This window comes from Rhinichthys klamathensis, unplaced genomic scaffold, assembly GCF_029890125.1.
Source record: "Rhinichthys klamathensis goyatoka isolate OS25496 unplaced genomic scaffold, OSU_Roscu_1.1 h1tg000054l_1, whole genome shotgun sequence".
In the NCBI taxonomy this organism is placed as follows: domain Eukaryota; kingdom Metazoa; phylum Chordata; class Actinopteri; order Cypriniformes; family Leuciscidae; genus Rhinichthys; species Rhinichthys klamathensis.
This window is the reverse complement of record NW_026606599.1, coordinates 154323-174066: the sequence shown is the minus strand read 5'-3', so window position 1 is coordinate 174066 and position 19744 is coordinate 154323. Positions and strand designations below refer to the sequence as shown.

Genomic DNA, 19744 nt, shown 5'->3' with positions numbered 1-19744 from the left:
AAAATGTGTAATTACACGAGATCACACATGATCAGCCAACATGAACACCAGAGTCGCGTCTGTGAGAGGGAGCCGTGCTAATGTGAGGTGTACATGTGCATTGCTTATTTTCATACCATATTTTCCGACCTAATTTTATTTAATTTTCTCTCAGATTTAAAGTAAACCAATATGTAGATTAAACAGGATTTTAAGAGAGGTCATGTTAAACTGTGCTGATATCTGACATAAACTGTGAATGTACACTGACTGATTCAAGACCCCTATTAACCTTATAGCAACATTGTTTAGCTAGAGTAGTAATAGCAGGGCTTTAAAGTGTATTATGAGAAAATGCAATTTACTTTATTTTTTTTACAAGCAGAACTGCAGTATTTAGGCCTGGTTATAATTTTATACTAATAACCTGTTACTAAACATGTGTCCTTTGATGTTCATCATACATCACTTGATTTGCAGGACAACAACTGTATAAATGTAGTTCTTATTTGTAGGAACTCGAACACAGGGTGATGATGCCATAGCAACACATCAGTGCTATAGAATCGTGTCAATGCATTGGCTGATGAACAACGCGCGTAAGGAGCTTCCTTATAAGTACACACATGGTGCCATTGTGTCTGATTTTTCTTTCTGCAGTGCACAGTGTGTCTCAGCCCGCTGTCCTACAACTCACGCTGAAGTTAAATAATTCCCCTTTTGAGTGTCAGTTATGTGGCTTCAGCCTTGCACACTATGACGGTCTTGAAAGCCTTTCAAGCTCATTTCAAGAGGCACAGCAGTGGATGCCGAGGCTTGACACTGAGGGCTACCAAGCGGATGACGAATGATTGAAGATCCTGTTGTTTCCATACTGAATTTTGTTCATTAGCATCTTCAGATGCGACTCCTTTGACACTTAAGGTGTATGTAGTTCCTGCTTTAAGATTTGGCTTTGCCTAATAGAGTCGGTGCATTTTCTAGTGCTTTGGTGGCACGTGTGTTGCCTTCCCTGGGAAGTTTGACTCTTGGATCATCAGCCTATTGGTGTGCTACTATGTTTGCCACATGGGCTGAGCTACTGTTTGCATGGCGTGACTGCTTATATTCCCATTGCGTCATCATGCAGCGTTGAGTTCCAACAAAATGGAAAGTCTAGGTTACTGATGTAACCCAGATTCCAGTAGCACCTCATTGCAGTACACGAGATCCAGGGGGCGGAGTTTGATCCAGATCTAAGGGGCGGAGATGGGTAGGATTAGGGGTGGGGTTAGGGATCAGGGGGTGGAGATGGGTAGGTTTAGGGGTGGGGTTAGGGATCAGGGGGCGGAGATGGGTAGGTTTAGGGGTGGGGTTAGGGATCAGGGGGTGGAGATGGGTAGGTTTAGGTATATGTAAGGTGGGAGGAGTTGGATCTGGATCCAACTCCTCCCCCTGGATTTTGTGTTCTGCAGTGAGGACCATCTCCCAGATTCCCTGAGTGGGAACAAGACGCTGTGTAGCTTCTTGGGCTCGTGCCCTTTGCAGAAAAATCTAATGCAGTGGTGCCAAATATAGGCTAATAAGGCTCCTTATGGGCGTCATCCATCAGCCAATGAACTGGCATGATTCTGTAGGACAGCGTGACTACTGATGTGTTCCCATTGCATCATTACCCAGCGTCTTTGGGAACGTCTTGGTTAAATATGTAACCCTTATTCCCTTTTAGTCAGTCACGTTCAACGTTATGCCAGAACAACTGACTACTTGGGATCCCAATTCATCAGTCGTTCTGACGTAACGTAGAGCGCTATGGGAACGTTAAAGGGAACCAGGGTTACCTCATTAACCTAGATGTTTTGTTGTTATTTGTATGATTTTTTATGTAAATGCCAGCTGCCCCTTCACATGCTCATGCCATGATTCCACCTACTTACTCTTGTGTCTGTTTTTCTCTGCAGTTCTGGAAACATGCCGAAGCACGTGGAGGTCAGAATGCATGAAAGCCACCTGGAGCCCATTGAGGCGAGGCCGAGGTCCAAATTTGCCACAATATGCCAGAAGCTGCGCAAGAACCTGCTGCTCACACTGACTGTACTGGGTGAGTGTTCTTCAGCATCTCACAGGGATGAACGGGAACAGCAGACAGTTTCACAGCACTCGTAGCATGATTACACATAGAGCGACTGCTGAATGTCCGAACACCACAGCAAACAGCTGACTCTAAATCCTAGTATTTGTTTTAAACCTCCGTCAAAGGAAGTGAAATAAATTGTGGGGAATGAATATTTGTGCAGAGAAAAGATGCTTTCATTTCCTGCGACTGAAGCATTGTTGAACACAGAGTGAATACAGAGGAAGTCATTTTTACGCTGTATATCTGAACAGGTGAATATGCGATTAGCTCTAGAGAGTGTGTATAGCAGTTAGTGTCTCTGAGAAGAAATCTGCCGTGGGCGGGTGTGATACATGTGCGATATGTGTGTGTTTCAGGATGTAACAAACAAACTTCTTTGCAGGATTATAAAGCCAGAAAGTAATCTGCCTCAGCAGGACAGCATTAGTAAAGAGCGTTCGGTACATGTAGAGCTGGACGGGGAAAGACTGCACTGTTCCCAGAGCCTGCCCTACACACAGATATGGATAATGACGCCTCACACAGCATAGTTCCACAGCACAATATCTGAAAACATCCCGCATGTATGTCATGGTACAAATGACTACCCAGACCTGAATATCAAGACTCTGTTTATTTTTTGTCTAATTCAGCCTACTACACATGATCAGTCTTGCATTATTGCAATTTTTTCCCATTTATTTAACATCTGCCTTTGGTTTCAGAGGACCTTAACTGGGTGGTGAGATTATTTGTTTGGAATGACATATGTTCAGGAATATTTTGTCCAAATGATCCAAAAGAAGAGCTTCTCTTTCCCCCGTCCCAGGTGTGATTTTGGGAGCGGTTTTTGGTATGCTGCTGCGTGTCGCTTCTCCGATCGATGACAACATTGTCATGGTAATTGCCTTCCCTGGAGATATTCTAATGAGGATGCTGAAAATGCTCATCCTTCCCTTAATCATCTCCAGCTTAATCACAGGTAACACAATCCTCCTCTTTTAACAAGCTGTCGACTGTTAGATTAGAAATGGTGAAGATTTGCACATTCCATTTTACACTTGGCAACATAAACATGTCTTCACAAAATGAGAATACGTCTGATCTTTAATTCCTGTGTTTGCACTAAATGAGACTCAACTGAGCTCCCGTCACGAACGCCTCCTCCTGAAGTCTATATTGCAATCTGTCTGAAACGCTTGGTCTCTTCATGGTTATATATATTCCTGTAGTTAAATCAGTAAAGCATGGCGCTAGCAATGCCAAGATCATGGGTTTGATTCCCAGGGAATGCATGAACTGATAAATGCAGTGTAAGCTTTTTATGGATAAAAGTGTCTGCTGAATGCATAAATGACCGTATGGCTATGAAGTGGCCAAGTGTAAACAGCCTCTAAGTTTAAATTCTTAAATAACACAAAATCTTAACAAAAACTGTCCTTCAATGTCTGTGTATTCATTCAATTTAAGTATACAAGAGATAAATCGTTGAAAGCGGAGGGCAGCTGTGAAGAAGTCTCTCCTGTAGAAAGAGGCAGTAGAAGAAATCCTCTTTTCTCAGAAAGAGAAGGGTCTTTTTTCAGTCATTATGTTTTGTGAACATAAGCGCCCTATATTGGACTGGTTAAATATGTTGAACATTTGGTTTGATAATGTCCAACAGACATTCACAAAAGTACTTTAATATATTTTTATTTTTTATATAATATAATAATATACCGGTAAGTTTTATATAACACTTTTTATATAATTAAACTTCTCTAAACTTTAATTTTCCCTCATGCCAATTCACTGAGGTTTAAAAGTATAGTATAGAAAAGTATAGTATAGAAAAGCACAAAAGTATAGAAAAAGGTCAAGTCTCTGTTTAGTAGAGCTTTTGCATGTCTTTGTGGATAGCAAGGGTCAAACTGTCATTATTGCTATTTAAACTGCTTTATGATGGTATATAGTTATATTTTTGATATAGCATATGTATTATTTATCATATAAATTAACAAAGTTACCAGCCAGTAAATGTATAATTTTAGCTTTTTTTTAGAGGTGGATTTACACAGCAATCACATTCACAGGATTCCTGTGCACAGCCAACAGAAATAAGATGTGTGCTGATTGTTATAAAAGGGATGTTTAAAGATGTTTAATCTATGACTGCTTTCATACCCAACGCATGAAAGCAGATTGAACTAGACTAGAGTGATATAAGCTGTATATCAAGACATTTGAGCTGATGAATATGAAACAATGACATGCCCATTTCCCCAACCAAGGTCTGGCTGGCCTGGATGCAAAGTCAAGTGGTCGTCTGGGTTCCAGAGCCATGATCTATTACATGACCACTACTATCATTGCTGCTGTGCTGGGCGTGATCCTGGTGCTCCTCATCCACCCTGGAAATCCAAAACTCAAGGAGAATCTCGGAGAAGGAGCTAAGAATGATGAGGTCTCCAGTCTGGATGCCTTTTTTGACCTTATCAGAAACCTCTTCCCTGAGAACTTGGTTCAGTCTTGCTTCCAGCAGGTACGACTCCACAGCTGTGTGCCAAGATGCAAAGTTGATACGTGTAATGTAAATTTGGCTGGGGAAAATAATGCATTATGTTAATATTTGCTGTTTAATTCGTTACAAATAATTGATGCAGCATCTGCAAAGTTTCCACATTCACTTGGATATTCAGTGTGACAATATAATTCATCAGTTTCTTACGTAAATACAGCACTAGTAAATGCCTGCATGTAATTACACTGTTGACTGACTGAACACTTAAACACCAACAGCTACATGTACTGTGTCAGCACACTAAGCAGACTGTATTAAATGCTTAATGGTTGAAGTGGGACAAGAACTTGCAACAAAATGGTGAATTGATTGAGGTGATGTTTAAATGCACAGATCCAGACCGTTGTGAAGAAGATAGAAGTTCAACCTGACCTCGATGACACCAACAGCACTATGTCTGACTTTCTCTCTAATGCCACCAAGCCACCGCCCATTGTCATAGTCAAGAAATCTCTAGAGTTCAAGAGTGGAATGAATGTGCTGGGTAGGGCAATCATTCTCTCAAATATCTTTAGATAAATCCTTACCTTTTCATTTATTTATCTTTTTTCATCTTTGTCTTTCAATATGTTCCAGGTCTAATTGGATTCTTCATTGCCTTTGGAATTTGCATGGGCAAGATGGGAGAGAGAGCTAGGCTTATGATTGAGTTCTTCAACATTCTCAATGAGATTGTGATGAAGCTTGTCATCATGATTATGTGGTCAGTTGGACTTTTCATGTCCTCTAGCTGAATAAGAAGTCTAGTGATTATGTTTTATACCGATGGACTAACATTATGGACTGACTTTATAGGTACTCACCCTTTGGCATTGCCTGCTTGATCTGTGGAAAGATCATCTCTATTAAAGATCTGGAGGTGGTGGCCAGGCAGCTGGGGATGTACATGGTGACGGTTATTGTTGGTCTGATCATCCATGGTGCCATATTCCTGCCAGCCATCTACTTTGCAATTGTGAGGAAAAACCCCTTCACATTCTTCATGGGAATCTTCCAGGCCTGGATCACGGCTCTGGGCACAGCTTCTAGGTATGAAGTTACACTACATGATCTACATTCTATGTAGCCATACATTTGTAAAAAATAAATCAATAAAAAGCCATACATTAAACATATATATTTACCTTTTGCATACATATTGCAACATAATCACAAGCATAATTTATTAACCGAGTAAGAATGATCATTTTGTCTTTTCTTCTTCTAGTGCTGGCACTCTGCCTGTAACTTTCCGCTGTCTTGAAGAAAACCTTGGTATTGACAAGAGAGTTACACGGTTTGTGCTTCCAGTTGGAGCAACAATTAACATGGATGGAACAGCCCTCTATGAGGCTGTAGCTGCAATTTTTATTGCCCAGATGAACGGAATTTATTTAGATCCTGGTCAGATCGTCACTGTCAGGTAATAATAGGTTGGTTCGTAATTTTATTATGAACCAACATCCACCTAATAATTCATGCACTGTGCACCAACTAAATGTTACAATTATTCAATGTTTTTTGTAGGTTAATGTTCAACAATATGCATTTGTTTCTCCCAAGTTTTTCCCCCCAAAACCTCCAAATGTAACATTTCCCTTACCAGAAACTGAAAACTCATATAAAAAGTGATTTTCTCATTAGCTGTTAATTATTCTTGTCCTCTGCTGAGGCATACAGTAGCACCAAATCTTAATAAATAAGTTAAAAACACCTAGCCTACTAACAAAATAGTCTAATTTTTTATTTTTCAACTGAGGTCAGTTCAGTGTCGATCCAGTTCTGTTCAATAACTGTGTAAAGTTCAGCAATTATAAAATTAGTTCAATTCAGCTATGAAGGAGCTCTGTAGAATGAGAGTGATGTCATCATCCAGCTCGGATCGGTTCTCATCCAATAGTGTCAGTGCATTCAGATCAATAATATTAGCAAGGCAAGGCAATTCATTTATAAAGCACAATTCAAAACAACAGTTAAACACCAATGTGCTGTACAATTCTTAACCATGCAAAAAGCAAACATTCAGTACACACCAATATTACACGCAATAGTAGTAGTAGAGGTGAAGGAGGAATGGAGGGGGCTTTGGAGGTGGCTGAGGCGATGACATAGGGAAGGCAGGAGATGAAGAGGGGATGGTGCAATACAGACAACGAGACCCCGGCGGCGATGATGAAGGGCGTCTGACTGCACGGGCCCAGAGATAACAGTCCATGGGGGAAGGAGGGAGGAGCCAAGGTGGCGTGGAGGCAGACGTCAACTGGGTGATAACTGACGGAGGTGGAGCCGATGGATCCCAGGGCGCAGACGGAGAGCCGATGGAGATGAGCGACATCGCTGGCACAGGAGGCCTGGGCGATGCCGGAGCGATGACCCAGACTGCCCGAGAACTGCGGCGATGGCGGTGTGATGGAGTACTGAGGCGTAACCAAAGGGAAGGAGGCGGCCGCTGCAGCCGTAGGGGTGGAAAGTCCACATGTCCTTGGCAGAGGTGGAGTGATGACTGACCAAGGGGGAGCCGGTGGGACAAGGGAACCCGGTGGAGCCGTAAGACCGAGTGTGTCTGGAGGAGCCAAGGTGGAGCCGACAGCTCGACAGCCCTGAGGTCTCTGGGAGGTCTACGGGGTGATGGTAATTCGCCCCAATCCAGAACAGTGACTTCAGGGTCTCGTCGTCAAAGGGTCTGGTGACGGCAAGAAGGCAGAATTTCTCCATGAAAATTTTAAATTTGTGGCTCTTCTGAACTACAGCAGCGAATTTTGTGGCGTATTCCATTTTTGGGTCCGGTATTCTGTAACGCTAAATCCAAGGAAGATGAAGATGAAGCGAATATAATGAAAGGTTTATTCCTTCTTCAATAAGATGGTTTATCTGCCCATGCTTTATTTGCTTTGAATCATTGGATTAATTGTGTTTCAGCAACCCACATCAAGTGGAATGATTGTTGGAACACGATGGCTTTTTGGAAGTATTTATCTCTGTGTCCTCACGAGTAAGAACATGCATGGTAAGTGTGTGTAATGTTTGGTCGTTTGGCATGTGCCAGCTTTTCTTGAATGGACTTGTTGAACCTGCTGCACTTTTAAAATGAAAGTGTTTCTCCCAAGGTTCATTTTGAGGAAAGAAGGGCAATCTGCTGTCATCCATCGTTCTAATTCTGGGGTTCACAAGGTGTGGCATGAGCTAGAGTTTTGGGGATTCGATGTTGAGCTTGAGGCATTTGACAGAGATCAGACTGTCTCTGCTTCCCTCTCACTCTGTGCAGTGTATTCTCTGAAGAGTTTGCACATAAGGAGTTGTACTCAAGTCTGGAAACTCACAATGCAATCTCTATTAACTTGTATTATGTCTCTGTTTCCTATCGCTGCAAATGATTTAGCACTTTTGGGTACCAAACATTCTGCTCACATGATTGGTCACTCCGTGACTGATTTGCATGGTCAGGTTACATTGTGTTACACATTTCAGATGACAACAGTTCAACTGTGAGTTTTGGATACAATCATTTTTCGTTCATGCTCCACGCAATAATGCCATTGGAGCATAGGAGCAGTGCTCACGACCACAATGTCATGATTTCAACAGTGTGTGTCCCTATGAGGATGTTTATATTAAGTTGGCTGTACATTCTCCCGTTTTGGGATAGGCCATTCAGAGAACCATGTCATTGTGGTCGTGAGCACTGCTCCTATGCTCCAATGGCATTATTGCGTGGAGCATGACAAGACTATCTGTCTTTTTCCTCGCTGTCCTTGGGATTTTGCTTTGTCAGTTCTGTTTTCAGAGGATTTAATAGTACAGTGCCTGACACAACTCTCGATTTTTCTGTCCCTGGATGAATACTTCTGCTTTCACATCATGATCTGGCCTTTTAGTAAAAAAAAAACATACAAACAGTTTTCTTGACATTAAGATGTAAACATGATTTGATAAGCCATTGTGAATGGTATCAGTCAATTTCTATGCCGCCTGCTGTCGATATTTTGCATGTACATTCAAGACAACATCATCAGCATACATTTGACAAATAACATCTAGAGGAAAGACATTTGGTAAATGTTTTGCATTCGCACTAAACAACAATGGACCTATGATAGGAGAAGAACATCACCTGGTTTTACCTCTGATTCTGTGAGGATCACCGTTATTTCCGTCTCTGTTGTTGTCGCATGTTGATGTTGATGTGGAACAGAAGGTAATGTCCCACATGAAACTGGTAATTACAAAGGGAGTGTACTAGCTGTAGGTATTGGAATACATCCAATGCAGTTAGTGTACTTGCCTTCATTTAGGTGACACCTACGTGACCCAACATTGTGGGATTGGCACATTGTCTAAAGGCAAAGTGCAATGTCAGATGACTGTAGGGGAAGAATAACTTGAAGATGAAGGCGGTTGGGAAGAGTTTACTGGAGGTGATCAGGATGGAGGTGTAGCAGTCACATTGATCATCGTCTTCGTCCCCTTCTTCCCTTTGGAATTATGCTATGTGTTCCACCTGTCATTTGTCATACTGTTCTAGTTTGCTGTGAAGCTGGGCCATGTCGGCAGCCTCATCTTTCTCCTTGTCAGATATAGACTTGAAGAGTTTCCTCAGTGAGTCCATACTCAAAAAGTCTGTGGAGCTTGAAGTCTGTGGTGTCTGTGGCTGAATGCTCACCCTGTCTGGAGGCAGGCTCTGCTTGACTAGTAGTATAGCCTGAAACTGCTGCTCCTTTCTACTCCCCTGACTCTCTTCCGATAATGTGTGAGGAAAGGGCAGGCTATAGTCAGGGATGTACTCCTCCAGATGCTTGGCATGCAACAATGCATTTAGGGTCTATCAAAAGTCTTAATATGAGGGAGAGCCGTGGATTTATCTTCTGATGACAATAGTTGACCTGCCCCATGATAATCTAGGCTTATTCTACAAACTAGAATGGTGCTGGGCTGAGAAGAGCATCTATTATTTAACTGTTGTGATTCTATATGGACTAGTCATTCCCGGGGATTCCCCTAAACATGAGCTACTACTGCCGTGTCTCGTTCTCTTATTAATGGAACCGGGTAATATCCATGACCTGGACTAGTTTCGATGTTGAAAGTGACATAACCTATGCTGTTTATCATTAACATATAAGAAAAGTATATCTAAGTAATCAATTTCCATAATGACATATTATATATTCAATTTAAATAATGCATAATACAGTTTCTTTGCCTAGTTTAGCTTCATTTTCTTCTGACTTTTGTTCTTCCCAAAGTTGATGTACCACATCTTTTATTCTACACAGATAAGGCTCTTATACTACATATTGGAGAAATGTGCACTGGAGAAATGTCTGGCTGCTTGCCCAGGCTCAATTACCTGTTAAACAAAATTCAGAACACCTTTGTCTTGTGGGCCGTATATTTTGTACATAACCAGTCATGTCTTTTGCCGTTTTTCACTTGCTCTGGAGAAGAATGTCTACTAAATGCTTTGTATGTAATATGAATGAAACATAAGTGCTTGCATTCCCATAATTTAGTCTTACAGCAACACTTGCCAGTATTGGAGCGGCGAGTATCCCCAGTGCTGGACTGGTCACCATGTTACTCATCCTGACAGCCGTCGGCCTTCCCACTCAAGACATCAGTCTGCTGGTGGCTGTTGACTGGCTCCTGTGAGTATTCCTAATCTAGGTTTATTTTATCCTGATTAGGTCTGTTTAATGTTAACTGAAGGCATTTCCTGAAGCTGTCAGTAGCCGCATTTCCATTATCCTTCAAATTGAAAATTGAAATTCCGCCCATTGGAAACATGTCAATTTTGCAAAAACTCCCATATATCGCAAAAAAGTTTTTATGCTCGCATGAGGAGGTTTTTCAGGCATTTTGAAAAAGGGATATTTCGCAAAACTGCAATGGAATCAGTTTTTGTGCATTTATAGGTCACCTGACGCGGTGTGTTTGGACAGAAGACGAGACAGAGTTCTTGTTTAAACTCATAAAAGACAAAAGAATTACAGGAATACTGGATTCTAATCCACAAAAAAATGCCACAATCAAGACCTTGAAGCAGATTTGAGGAAGAAACACCCATAAACATCTCACATGTGGCCACTCATAAGTATAAGGGGCTTTCTTTGCCATTAATGATTGTATAACACGCCTAGTCTCATTTGATTAAAGGGGTCACGAACTGAGAAATCAAAATTTCCTTGAAGTTTTTATATTTCCTTGAGGTATTATGAGAATATGCTGAAAGTTTCAGAACTGAAAACTACTTTGTTATTCCAAAATCAGCTTTTATTGTTACCAGGCCCAGCAAACGACTCGTCCTGGAATGTGCCTCTTTATGATGTAATAAGGTAGTGAAAGACCGCCTCTGCAGAAGAAGATCAGCTTAGGCCCCGCCCACTGGCGTTTGCGAGATGAGGAAGAGAGTAGAGCACAGGGTCACTCACTGGACTAAAAATAGCATTACCTTCAGGAGGATCCTAATGATAGGAATGTGGATATTTATTTTCAACAAGGAGAATGTCTCAGTTGAACATTATTTATTCGTATTCGGTACATTTCACTGGATTCTTTGGTAAATCAGTCCGCAAACTCGGCGCAGGCTTCTACGATATGGACTCGACAGTATTGTCACAACATGTAAGTAACCCTGTTCATTCTAATGCCTGATCTGTGTCCAGTGATTTCTGATGTAATGATTCATGCAGTCAGATGTTCTTTGTCATGTCAGTAAATCAAATCAGTGACTAAATGGTCTAGCCTACTTCACATTGTTTCTCTTAGTAGGGTGTAAATAATCTGTTATTTAAACTGATTAAATTATATATAGAAAGTGATCAAAGAACGCTCCGTTTACAATAGCGGTAGCTGTCAATCAAACGCCACGTGCACACTGGAGCTGTCAATCAAACAGCGAGTGTTTATCAGTGACTGAGTTCTGGACTTGCGCCAAAACTCCCACAATAATCAACAAATCTCTTATTTCCATTGTGTTTGCACTGTTAGTTATGATGAAAGCATTCGTTAGTGTGCAGAAATCGAGTTGCAATGACGAGATCGCTGCATACATGTCTGTGTTCAGCTACATGCTCATCACTGCAACCTTTCGTGCCACGATCTAAATATAATGCCATAGATCTAATTGTAATGCTATAATTATCAATTTTCACGAGAAGTTAACATTGAGAGCTGTAATAGTAAAAACGTGCTAAAAGTTTTTGAGAAAGTTCCATTTGTAATACTAGCTATGTCAGCCAATCACAGCAGTGAGCGTTTACACTGAAGTCTCACAGCAGCCAATCACAGCAGTGGGCGTTTACACTGAAGTCTCACAGCAGCCAATCACAGCAGTGAGTGTTTACACTGAAGTCTCACAGCAGCCAATCACAGCAGTGGGCGTTTACACTGAAGTCTCACAGCAGCCAATCACAGCAGTGGGCGTTTACACTGAAGTCTCACAGCAGCCAATCACAGCAGTGGGCGTTTACACTGAAGTCTTACAGCAGCCAATCACAGCAGTGGGCATTTACACTGAAGTCTCACAGCAGCCAATCACAGCAGCAGACACGCCCCTTAAAACAGAGCGTTCAAATCAGAGCGCTAAAATCAGGTTAGGAAAAATGCCTTTTATTTCTAAATTATAAAAAAAAAATCGGTAAAAATCACACTAACATTATAAGTGCACCCCAGGAAACATTAATAATGGCTAGCGCAGTGGCTGGGATACATGCAAACCTACTGACATCCGTCCCCATGATTTTTGGAATGACTCATTGCGATAGGACAAAATTACATTTCATTTGCATAAAATTGGATAATGGAAACGCCGTCATTTCGCAATAGTTTTTATCGACATTTAGAAAATATTGCAAAAGTTTTGCGCAAATCTGTAATGGAAACACGGCTAGTGTCATTTTTAAGCTTATCCTGCTCTGGTTAAGGAAATTCTTTGTGATTGCTGAGCGGAGCTTTTCGTCTGGTGTTTTCTTTATTTTTCTCAGGGATCGTTTCCGTACCTCAGTTAATGTGGTTGGAGACTCGTATGGTGCTGGCATTGTCTACCACTTGTCCAAGGCAGAGCTGGACGCTCTGGACGCCCAACATGGGAAGACTGATGACATAGAGTTGATGACCAAGACCCCATCCTACTATGATGACCTCAAAAACCATCATGAAAACAACTCCAACCAGTGCGTCTATGCTGCTCAAAATTCAGTCTTATTAGATGATTGCAAGGTACAAGTCACGCTTATGGACGTAGAGACATCTATTTAACACATGCCTGCATGCTCTGCACATCTCTTTACTGATATCTTTTGCATGCTAGCATATATGTAAATGTACATATGTATATATATGTATCTGTGCATATATGGTATGTATAGTATAATTGTGTTTTTCTTGGAGCATATTTTCTGCATTTTACAACATAGGATTCTTTGTTGTTAACAAAGGACATCAGAATCTATATTTAAAAAAATGAAACCAATATTTTTACTATAAACTCTGCTGTTAGTATAAAAATGCTTTTTTTTTACCTTACATCAAAAATAGTTATATCATGACAATTACAGTAATAGCGCATACATCTTTGCCGTCCTATATAATATTGTGTCAACAATTGTCCATAGTAGCTAATCTAGGAACCTTTCCCTTTCTACATGATGTGAGCATCCTATATAGCACACACACTCCAGTGTTTACATACAGTGTCGTGCCACCACCAATTCCTTTGTGACCGAGGTTACATACATCATAATCCGTAAAAGAAACCATAACCATGGCAACTGGCCCAGATCAGCATGAAACGGCATGGTTTGCCAACAAGAACCCTTCGGCCTGATGGTGGAAAAAGGCTTTATTCAGCTCTGATGAATGCTCTATTGAGTGATTCAATTTAAGTGATTATTCAGTTAAGCCTGTAATTGAAATAAAAATCCCTGATGATCAAGTTTGAGAACATCAGCAATGAACCATTGCCTGAGACTAACCAAACTTTCAGGGGAGTTCAGAATGAAAGGGTAGAACCATCCTCCTGAGTAGACACATCTTCATTTTCTAGTTTTGATTAAGCTGCTTTCACGGCATGTTGTTATTACCTTAATTACGAGATGACTGTGACGTTCTCCTCTGAGCTACGTTTCTATGGAAACAATGCCAAATTGAATCTGCAGTGGTCATGTGGTACAAGTCGGAGCTCTTAGAACAGTTCTAGAGTTTAAAAGTCGTAATTACGAGTTCTACGAGGATGTGAGTGCTTTTTACAAGTCAGAATCTCATTATTACGGTAATTCCGATATGGTGTGAACATTATTAAGCTTTATTTTATGTTACAGAGATTTAAACACATTTGGTTCATGGATTCTGTTATTAACTGTTGTCTAATAGACAGAAAATCTGCTCCTTTTATTCTGCTGTCTGTTCTGCTTTCATGCTCTGGATACAAATCTATAAAATAACAAAATCTAACCCAGTTTATTGACAAATGCAATCCATTGTAGAAGCCTTGCAAAATAACCACTCATAAATGCATGTATGAATGTTGTACCTTGTTTGTTTGTTTGTTTATTTATTTATGAATTTTAATGAAAGACTGTGTTTTGTTGAATATTATAGAGTAGTCTGTGTATGTGTAATTGAATATTCTCACACAGGTAAAGCAGTCAAATGGTTTAAGTGTCAGTGTGTATTGTTAAATGCAGATACTTTAATCTTGGAGCACAGAATTCTGAATGGATTAAACATTGGATTTATATTTCCTGAGTGAATCTGAAAAGTTATATCTAAAATGAGGCAAAAAGAAGAAGGAAGTCAAAGGAATGGAGCACAGAGAGGAGACTAAGAATGATAACCATAATGATAACTTTGACTATAAACGCTATGGGAACGCTTCTGCGTGAGCCAGTGCCTGAAGCATGCGTCTAAACACGGCAATCCGATTGGCTGAACATATGAGCGTCATGGTGTAGCGCAGCGCATCACCATGTCCATAAATAGACACTAGAAATCTGCGCCAAAGGCTTCTTTGTCTTCAGAAGCCTCGTGTTTGATGAAAATTTTTATTGTGTGTTTGGAAAATCTTTAGACCTGGAGTTAGTCTATATAGTCCATATATATATATATATATATATATATATATATGTGTGTGTGTGTGTGTGTGTTAGCGTCCTTATACGCATAGTTTCAAGTTTGCTTTGGGGGCAAAGCATTCTGGTATGGAGTCGTCCGCGGCCTGACCCAGGTTAGGCCAGGACACATTGCAGCGATTTCTCTGGTGACTCAAGAACAGAGACTTCCTAAATCCCTGAGAGCATCCCCTCCTGGGGGTAATCTGTGCACACCATGATGTGTGTTCGATTTCCTTCGGGGCTCTCACTTATCCCACCGCTTCTGGTGATTGGGGAAGTGGAGGCGTCCGGCGGGCCATCTTCGCTCACAAGCGAATCGTCTCTTTAGTTAGGATGTACTCATACTAGGTATTGTTGTCTTGTACCGTGCCCTGGAGTGATTGTCCCCTCTCCCCCGCTAGCCTGCACTCACATTGCACTTAACATTCCGGGCCGGATCACGCTTGCGTCATTTACAATGAAACTTTTTTGTTTTGAAGAAAACAGAAAGAAAAGCACTTTTGCTAATAGACTGCCTAATAGATTTATCATTTATGTAGCGCAGAGATTGTACTGCACAAGTGCACTTATCAGAAGATTCTTACGGAAGCAGTTGACATTGATGGAGGAATTTGCAGCTTTACTTGCAAACTACAATTCCTGTTCATCAATAAGGTGAGAACCAGACTCGTTATGAACCTAAATAAACTTGATTAAATTAAATTAATTGAAAAGTCTACCGTCAAAGTAGTAATAGAAGATGTTTGCTGTCATAATGATGACAGTAGCGCTTAGCTGTTCCGTGCTCCGGCGCGGTTAGCGTTCACTCTACATGTGTACCGGGGCACGGTACAGAGCGATCACACTAGTCAAACGAACCAGACTTTGGGGGTCAAACGAGCTCGGGCACAGTTCAGATCGCCTAGTGTGAGTACACCCTTAGTTCGGGCGGTCCTTGCCAGTTCATTGCTTCAGGGACCGAAACAGACTGCTACTATTACTGGCAGCCCTCCGCAAGTAATAAGGGTTACGAGCAGATGCTTCATCGCATTCCTCTGTGGAAGACCCTGGAGTTTCCTAGGGTCCACTCGTGGGCCTTTTTGCTATCGCAAGACTCTCACAACAGATGGCTCTTTCACAGGCTGGGGTGCGGTCTTGGGTGGCTGCCCAGTTTATGGTCTCTGGGTAGGCCCATCTCATATGGCATAAAATCAGCTGGAGATGAGGGCTGTATTTCTAGCATGGAAGTACTTCTACATCTGAGGGGCTAACATGTGTTGTTCTGGACAGCTAACACACTTTTTGCCTATATCAGGGATGGGCAACGCCGGTCCTGGAGGGCCACTGTCGTACAGAGTTTAGCTCCAACCCTGAAAAAATCACCTGCCTGTAACTTTCTAGTAATCCTGAAGACCTTGATTAGCTTGTTCAGGTGTGTTTGATTAGGGTTGAAGCTAAACTCTGTAGGACAATGGCCCTCCAGGACTGTAGTTGCCCATCCCTGTCCTATATATTCATATATATTGGTTTGCACTCTCAAGTTCAGGGGACGATATTTCATCCCCGGCCTGAGATCGGAAGCTTTGGGTCTGGTACCAGCTCATAGATTCTGGTGTTTCGGCTGACAATCCTCAATCCTAGCATTGACCCTAAGAAGCCTTAACAGAAGCCCTATTTGAGTCCTTGTAGTCGTTGTCAAAAGTGGCTCTGTTATTAACATTTACATCACTCAAGGGCTACTACCAGGGTCTTTCAGTAGCCTTCTCCTGTTTAATCTTTGAATGAGGTGATGTCAGAGTTATTTTGCATCACAGACCGGACTACATTTCAAAAGTACCTTCTGCGGCTCCTCAGTCGGTCACTTTGCAGGCTTTCTTTTCTCCACCCCATGAGAAAGAAAGCTGCAGAAAGAAAGCCTCCACCTGCTATGTCCGGTCCATGCTCTGAGAATCTATGTCCACTGCTCAAGCCAGTGGCGTAGATCCTCTCAGCTTCTGGTATGCTTTGTTGGTCGAAATAGAAATAATGCGGTCACCATGAAGCCTTTGTTGCATTGGATTACAGATGCTATCAACCTATCCTATGAGGTGCATGGAATGGCTTCGACTCTAGGGCTCAGGGCCCACTCCACTAGGAGTATGGCATCTTCCAAAGCTCCTGTGAGGGGTGCACCTTTATATGATGTTTGTGGCAGGCTGGTATCAGAAAATACTTTCATCAGGTTCTACAGTTTGGATATGGATTCAACCCCAGGATCCCCAGTCCTTCAGGGTAGACCCAAGTCCAGTCTATGCCGATAAACAGCCTTGTGGGCAGGCTCTGTTTCTTTAGGCATAGCGATATTGTAATGGAAGTTCCCAAAGCGTCAATGGCATGACATAGCGTCGAGTTCCACTCGAATGGTAACGTCTCAGGTTACTATTGCAACCCGGTTCCCTGAGAGGTAATCTAGAATCTGCGTCATGTTGCCACACCACGGTTATGCCTGTGTGTCTTCAGAGAAATTTAATCTGTCGACGGCATTTCTGTCTATTTATGGACTCGGTGACTCGCTGTGTTATATCACAACGTCCAGCCAATCAAACATTCAGCCAATCATATTAGCATGTTCAAGCACGTGTCTCATGCAGAAGCGTTCCCAAAGCATCAACGCCATGATGGCATGTCTCGTTACCCCCTCAGGGAAATAGGTTATATACGTAACCTGCGATGTTACCAAAAGAAGTCACTCAAAAGAATCCGGTCGTTATGCCTGAAGACACCGCAAAAGCAAACAACTCACGGTGTGCTTTAGTACTACTGAGAAACCTTTATCTCCATACCAAAATCTCACTTGGTCAGATAGTGATTCATCTTTTCTGAATCGTCAAAATATTGGTGTCCGGGACTTAAAGTGTGCTATCAATGAATAGTGCTGATAATCCGCAGTAGAGATAGTATTCTCACTTAAAACGGAGTAGAAGCTTGGACCCAGAATTAGTATTATCTGAAGGTTGATGCATCGTGACAACAATAGCGCAGTCCACACCATAACCATAATGTCACGACACAAAGGAACAATGTTGTTACACTATTGGGATCTTTTTCAGATAACTGAATTATGAAAACAATGACAGCAAGTCAAAATCCATCCAACTTTAAGATTTAGATTTTTTAACTTGCACTTTGCAAAGGCTATTTTAATCGAAAAGGTAAGGCAAGGAAACTTGTTAGAACTTGTGAAAGAATGTTAACAATTTTGCTAAAAGACCCAGAATTCTTTGCTCCAAAGCTTCAAAGAGAATTTACATTTATTGTTGAACATACACATGGATGTGCACTCAAATTTGTTGATAACTGTTTCAGGTAACCTTGGCAGCCACAAACGGCTCAACTGCGGAGTGCACGCTTGTTGAGGAAGAACCTCGGAAAAACAATTAATGCAAGCACACAGACCCCGGCACCCAAAATGAGAGAAAAACCAACCTATATTCATGCACATAGAACAAATGGGTTTTGTAGTTTATTCCTATGGTTTCTATTCTTTTCTAACATGTTTAACAATGCATATGTTCTCATGTAACACAAGAATGTGAGGCCAAAAGCTCACACATGCAGCTGAGGCAGTTAGGGAAATTATTTGTGATGCTAATAAATATATACATAAACTTCCAAACCTATGAATTTTGAGGAGAAGGGGTGAAAAATGAGGGTTTTTAGAGGGAAAACAAAGATTCTTGCAGAGCCAACATCACCCACTGCTGTTTCTATGAGAATATGACAGAAACCTGAACCACCTTGCACAACACTGTAGCACCTCTTTGTCCGAACAGATCTTAAGCCACTTCTCAAAAGGGTAATATGGTGTTGCTAGGAAACAGAAGTAGGGACGGAGACAGCACACAGATGGAACGTAAAGCACAAGCGGCGTTATTTTGAGCCCCTCCTCCTCTGCATCGCTCACAGGGGAGGGATGTGTTCTCTGTGCTGTCAAGGAAACGGATGAGAGGGGGTTGCTCGTATGTATGTTGGTGAGTCTGTGGCGCAATAGCACAAAAACCTTTCAGGCACATTGCCATTATATTTACCATTCAGGTCGTACGAGAGCCCTTTGCATCACGAAATACACTGAAATATGCAATGCACGCCTTTTGTTTAGTTCATTTTAAAGCACAAATTGTCTATTTATGTTGTACAACCAAAACCAGGCCTGAACATGTGTCAGTCATACAACGAACATACAGATGATGTCACCTGTGTGAAAAATCATGAATTCCAGAAGTGCATCTTTTGAAATGACATGGCTATTTGTCTATGCTTTGGTGTGGTGGTGGTTGCTAAACCCGGTTTGGCATTATTAACAATTCTCTTTAGCTTAATATGTCAAGCACAACCCATCTAAAATATCTACATGCCTTTGCCCAGATACTCTATATATCCCATTTGTATTCTATATTTCGGCTGTTTTTCCTTCCACTGATGAGATGTAGAGATATACTCAGGCATATAAAATATAAATATAATAATTTTGTCCAGGAATAATTTTGTCAGGGGAAAAAAAAAACATTCCTAATGCAGACAGAGATGATTTGTATGACGGCCCTGTTAGCATGCTGGAGAGAATTTTTTACCTGTTTTTATAATCCAAGTAGGTTTACACATTTCTAAATACCTAATGCCTTCGTCTTTCACTGCTGACGTTACACTTTTTATTATAGTTATCTTTTTTTACGCCCCTTTTAAATGAGCTGAAGTTCTTACCTCAAAGAGACATTGCCAAGGCTATTGTAACTATTTTTAAGCAATTTTGTTTTTGAGCTTTGAAAAAACAAACAAAAAACAACTGAAATAACTACAAAAGCAAGTAGTATTACAACAGAAGGGTTTAATCGTAATAAAAAGGAGGATTTTATAACTACACTGTTATAAACACTACCTCTGGATGTACCATCCTCTTATCCATCTCTGACAGTGTCCTTCCCTCATTTTGCAAATGACTGTTTCTAAGCCCCGCCATGCTGCAAAACCACTATCAGAGAGACACAACTTTCCACCACTTCCTGT

At 41.3% G+C, this 19744-nt stretch overlaps 1 protein-coding gene across 2 annotated transcripts; it reads left to right on the top strand.

Annotated features, from left to right (window-relative positions):
• Positions 1 to 1893: 1893 nt before the first annotated feature.
• slc1a2b (solute carrier family 1 member 2b) lies at positions 1894 to 18346 on the top strand. 2 transcript variants are annotated; one of them, XM_056248302.1, is made up of 10 exons: positions 1894 to 2059; positions 2904 to 3056; positions 4345 to 4595; positions 4968 to 5118; positions 5211 to 5337; positions 5430 to 5663; positions 5842 to 6036; positions 10124 to 10258; positions 12596 to 12830; positions 18047 to 18346. In XM_056248302.1, exons 1-10 carry the CDS (start codon positions 1930 to 1932, stop codon positions 18119 to 18121), a joined length of 1686 nt encoding a protein of 561 aa, XP_056104277.1. In that variant the 5' UTR covers positions 1894 to 1929; the 3' UTR covers positions 18122 to 18346. The 2 variants fall into 2 exon arrangements, with proteins under 2 accessions (XP_056104277.1, XP_056104278.1); XM_056248303.1 differs by having other exon boundaries at positions 12596 to 12784; positions 18047 to 18141.
• The last annotated feature ends 1398 nt before the right edge of the window (positions 18347 to 19744 follow it).

Coding starts and splice junctions, on each gene's coding strand:
- slc1a2b (XM_056248302.1), top strand. CDS start 1,930: ATGCCGAAGCACGTGGAGGTCAGAATGCATGAAAGCCACCTGGAGCCC. Junction 5,338..5,429: donor CTTGTCATCATGATTATGTG/GTCAGTTGGACT, acceptor CTGACTTTATAG/GTACTCACCCTTTGGCATTG. Junction 10,259..12,595: donor GTGGCTGTTGACTGGCTCCT/GTGAGTATTCCT, acceptor TATTTTTCTCAG/GGATCGTTTCCGTACCTCAG.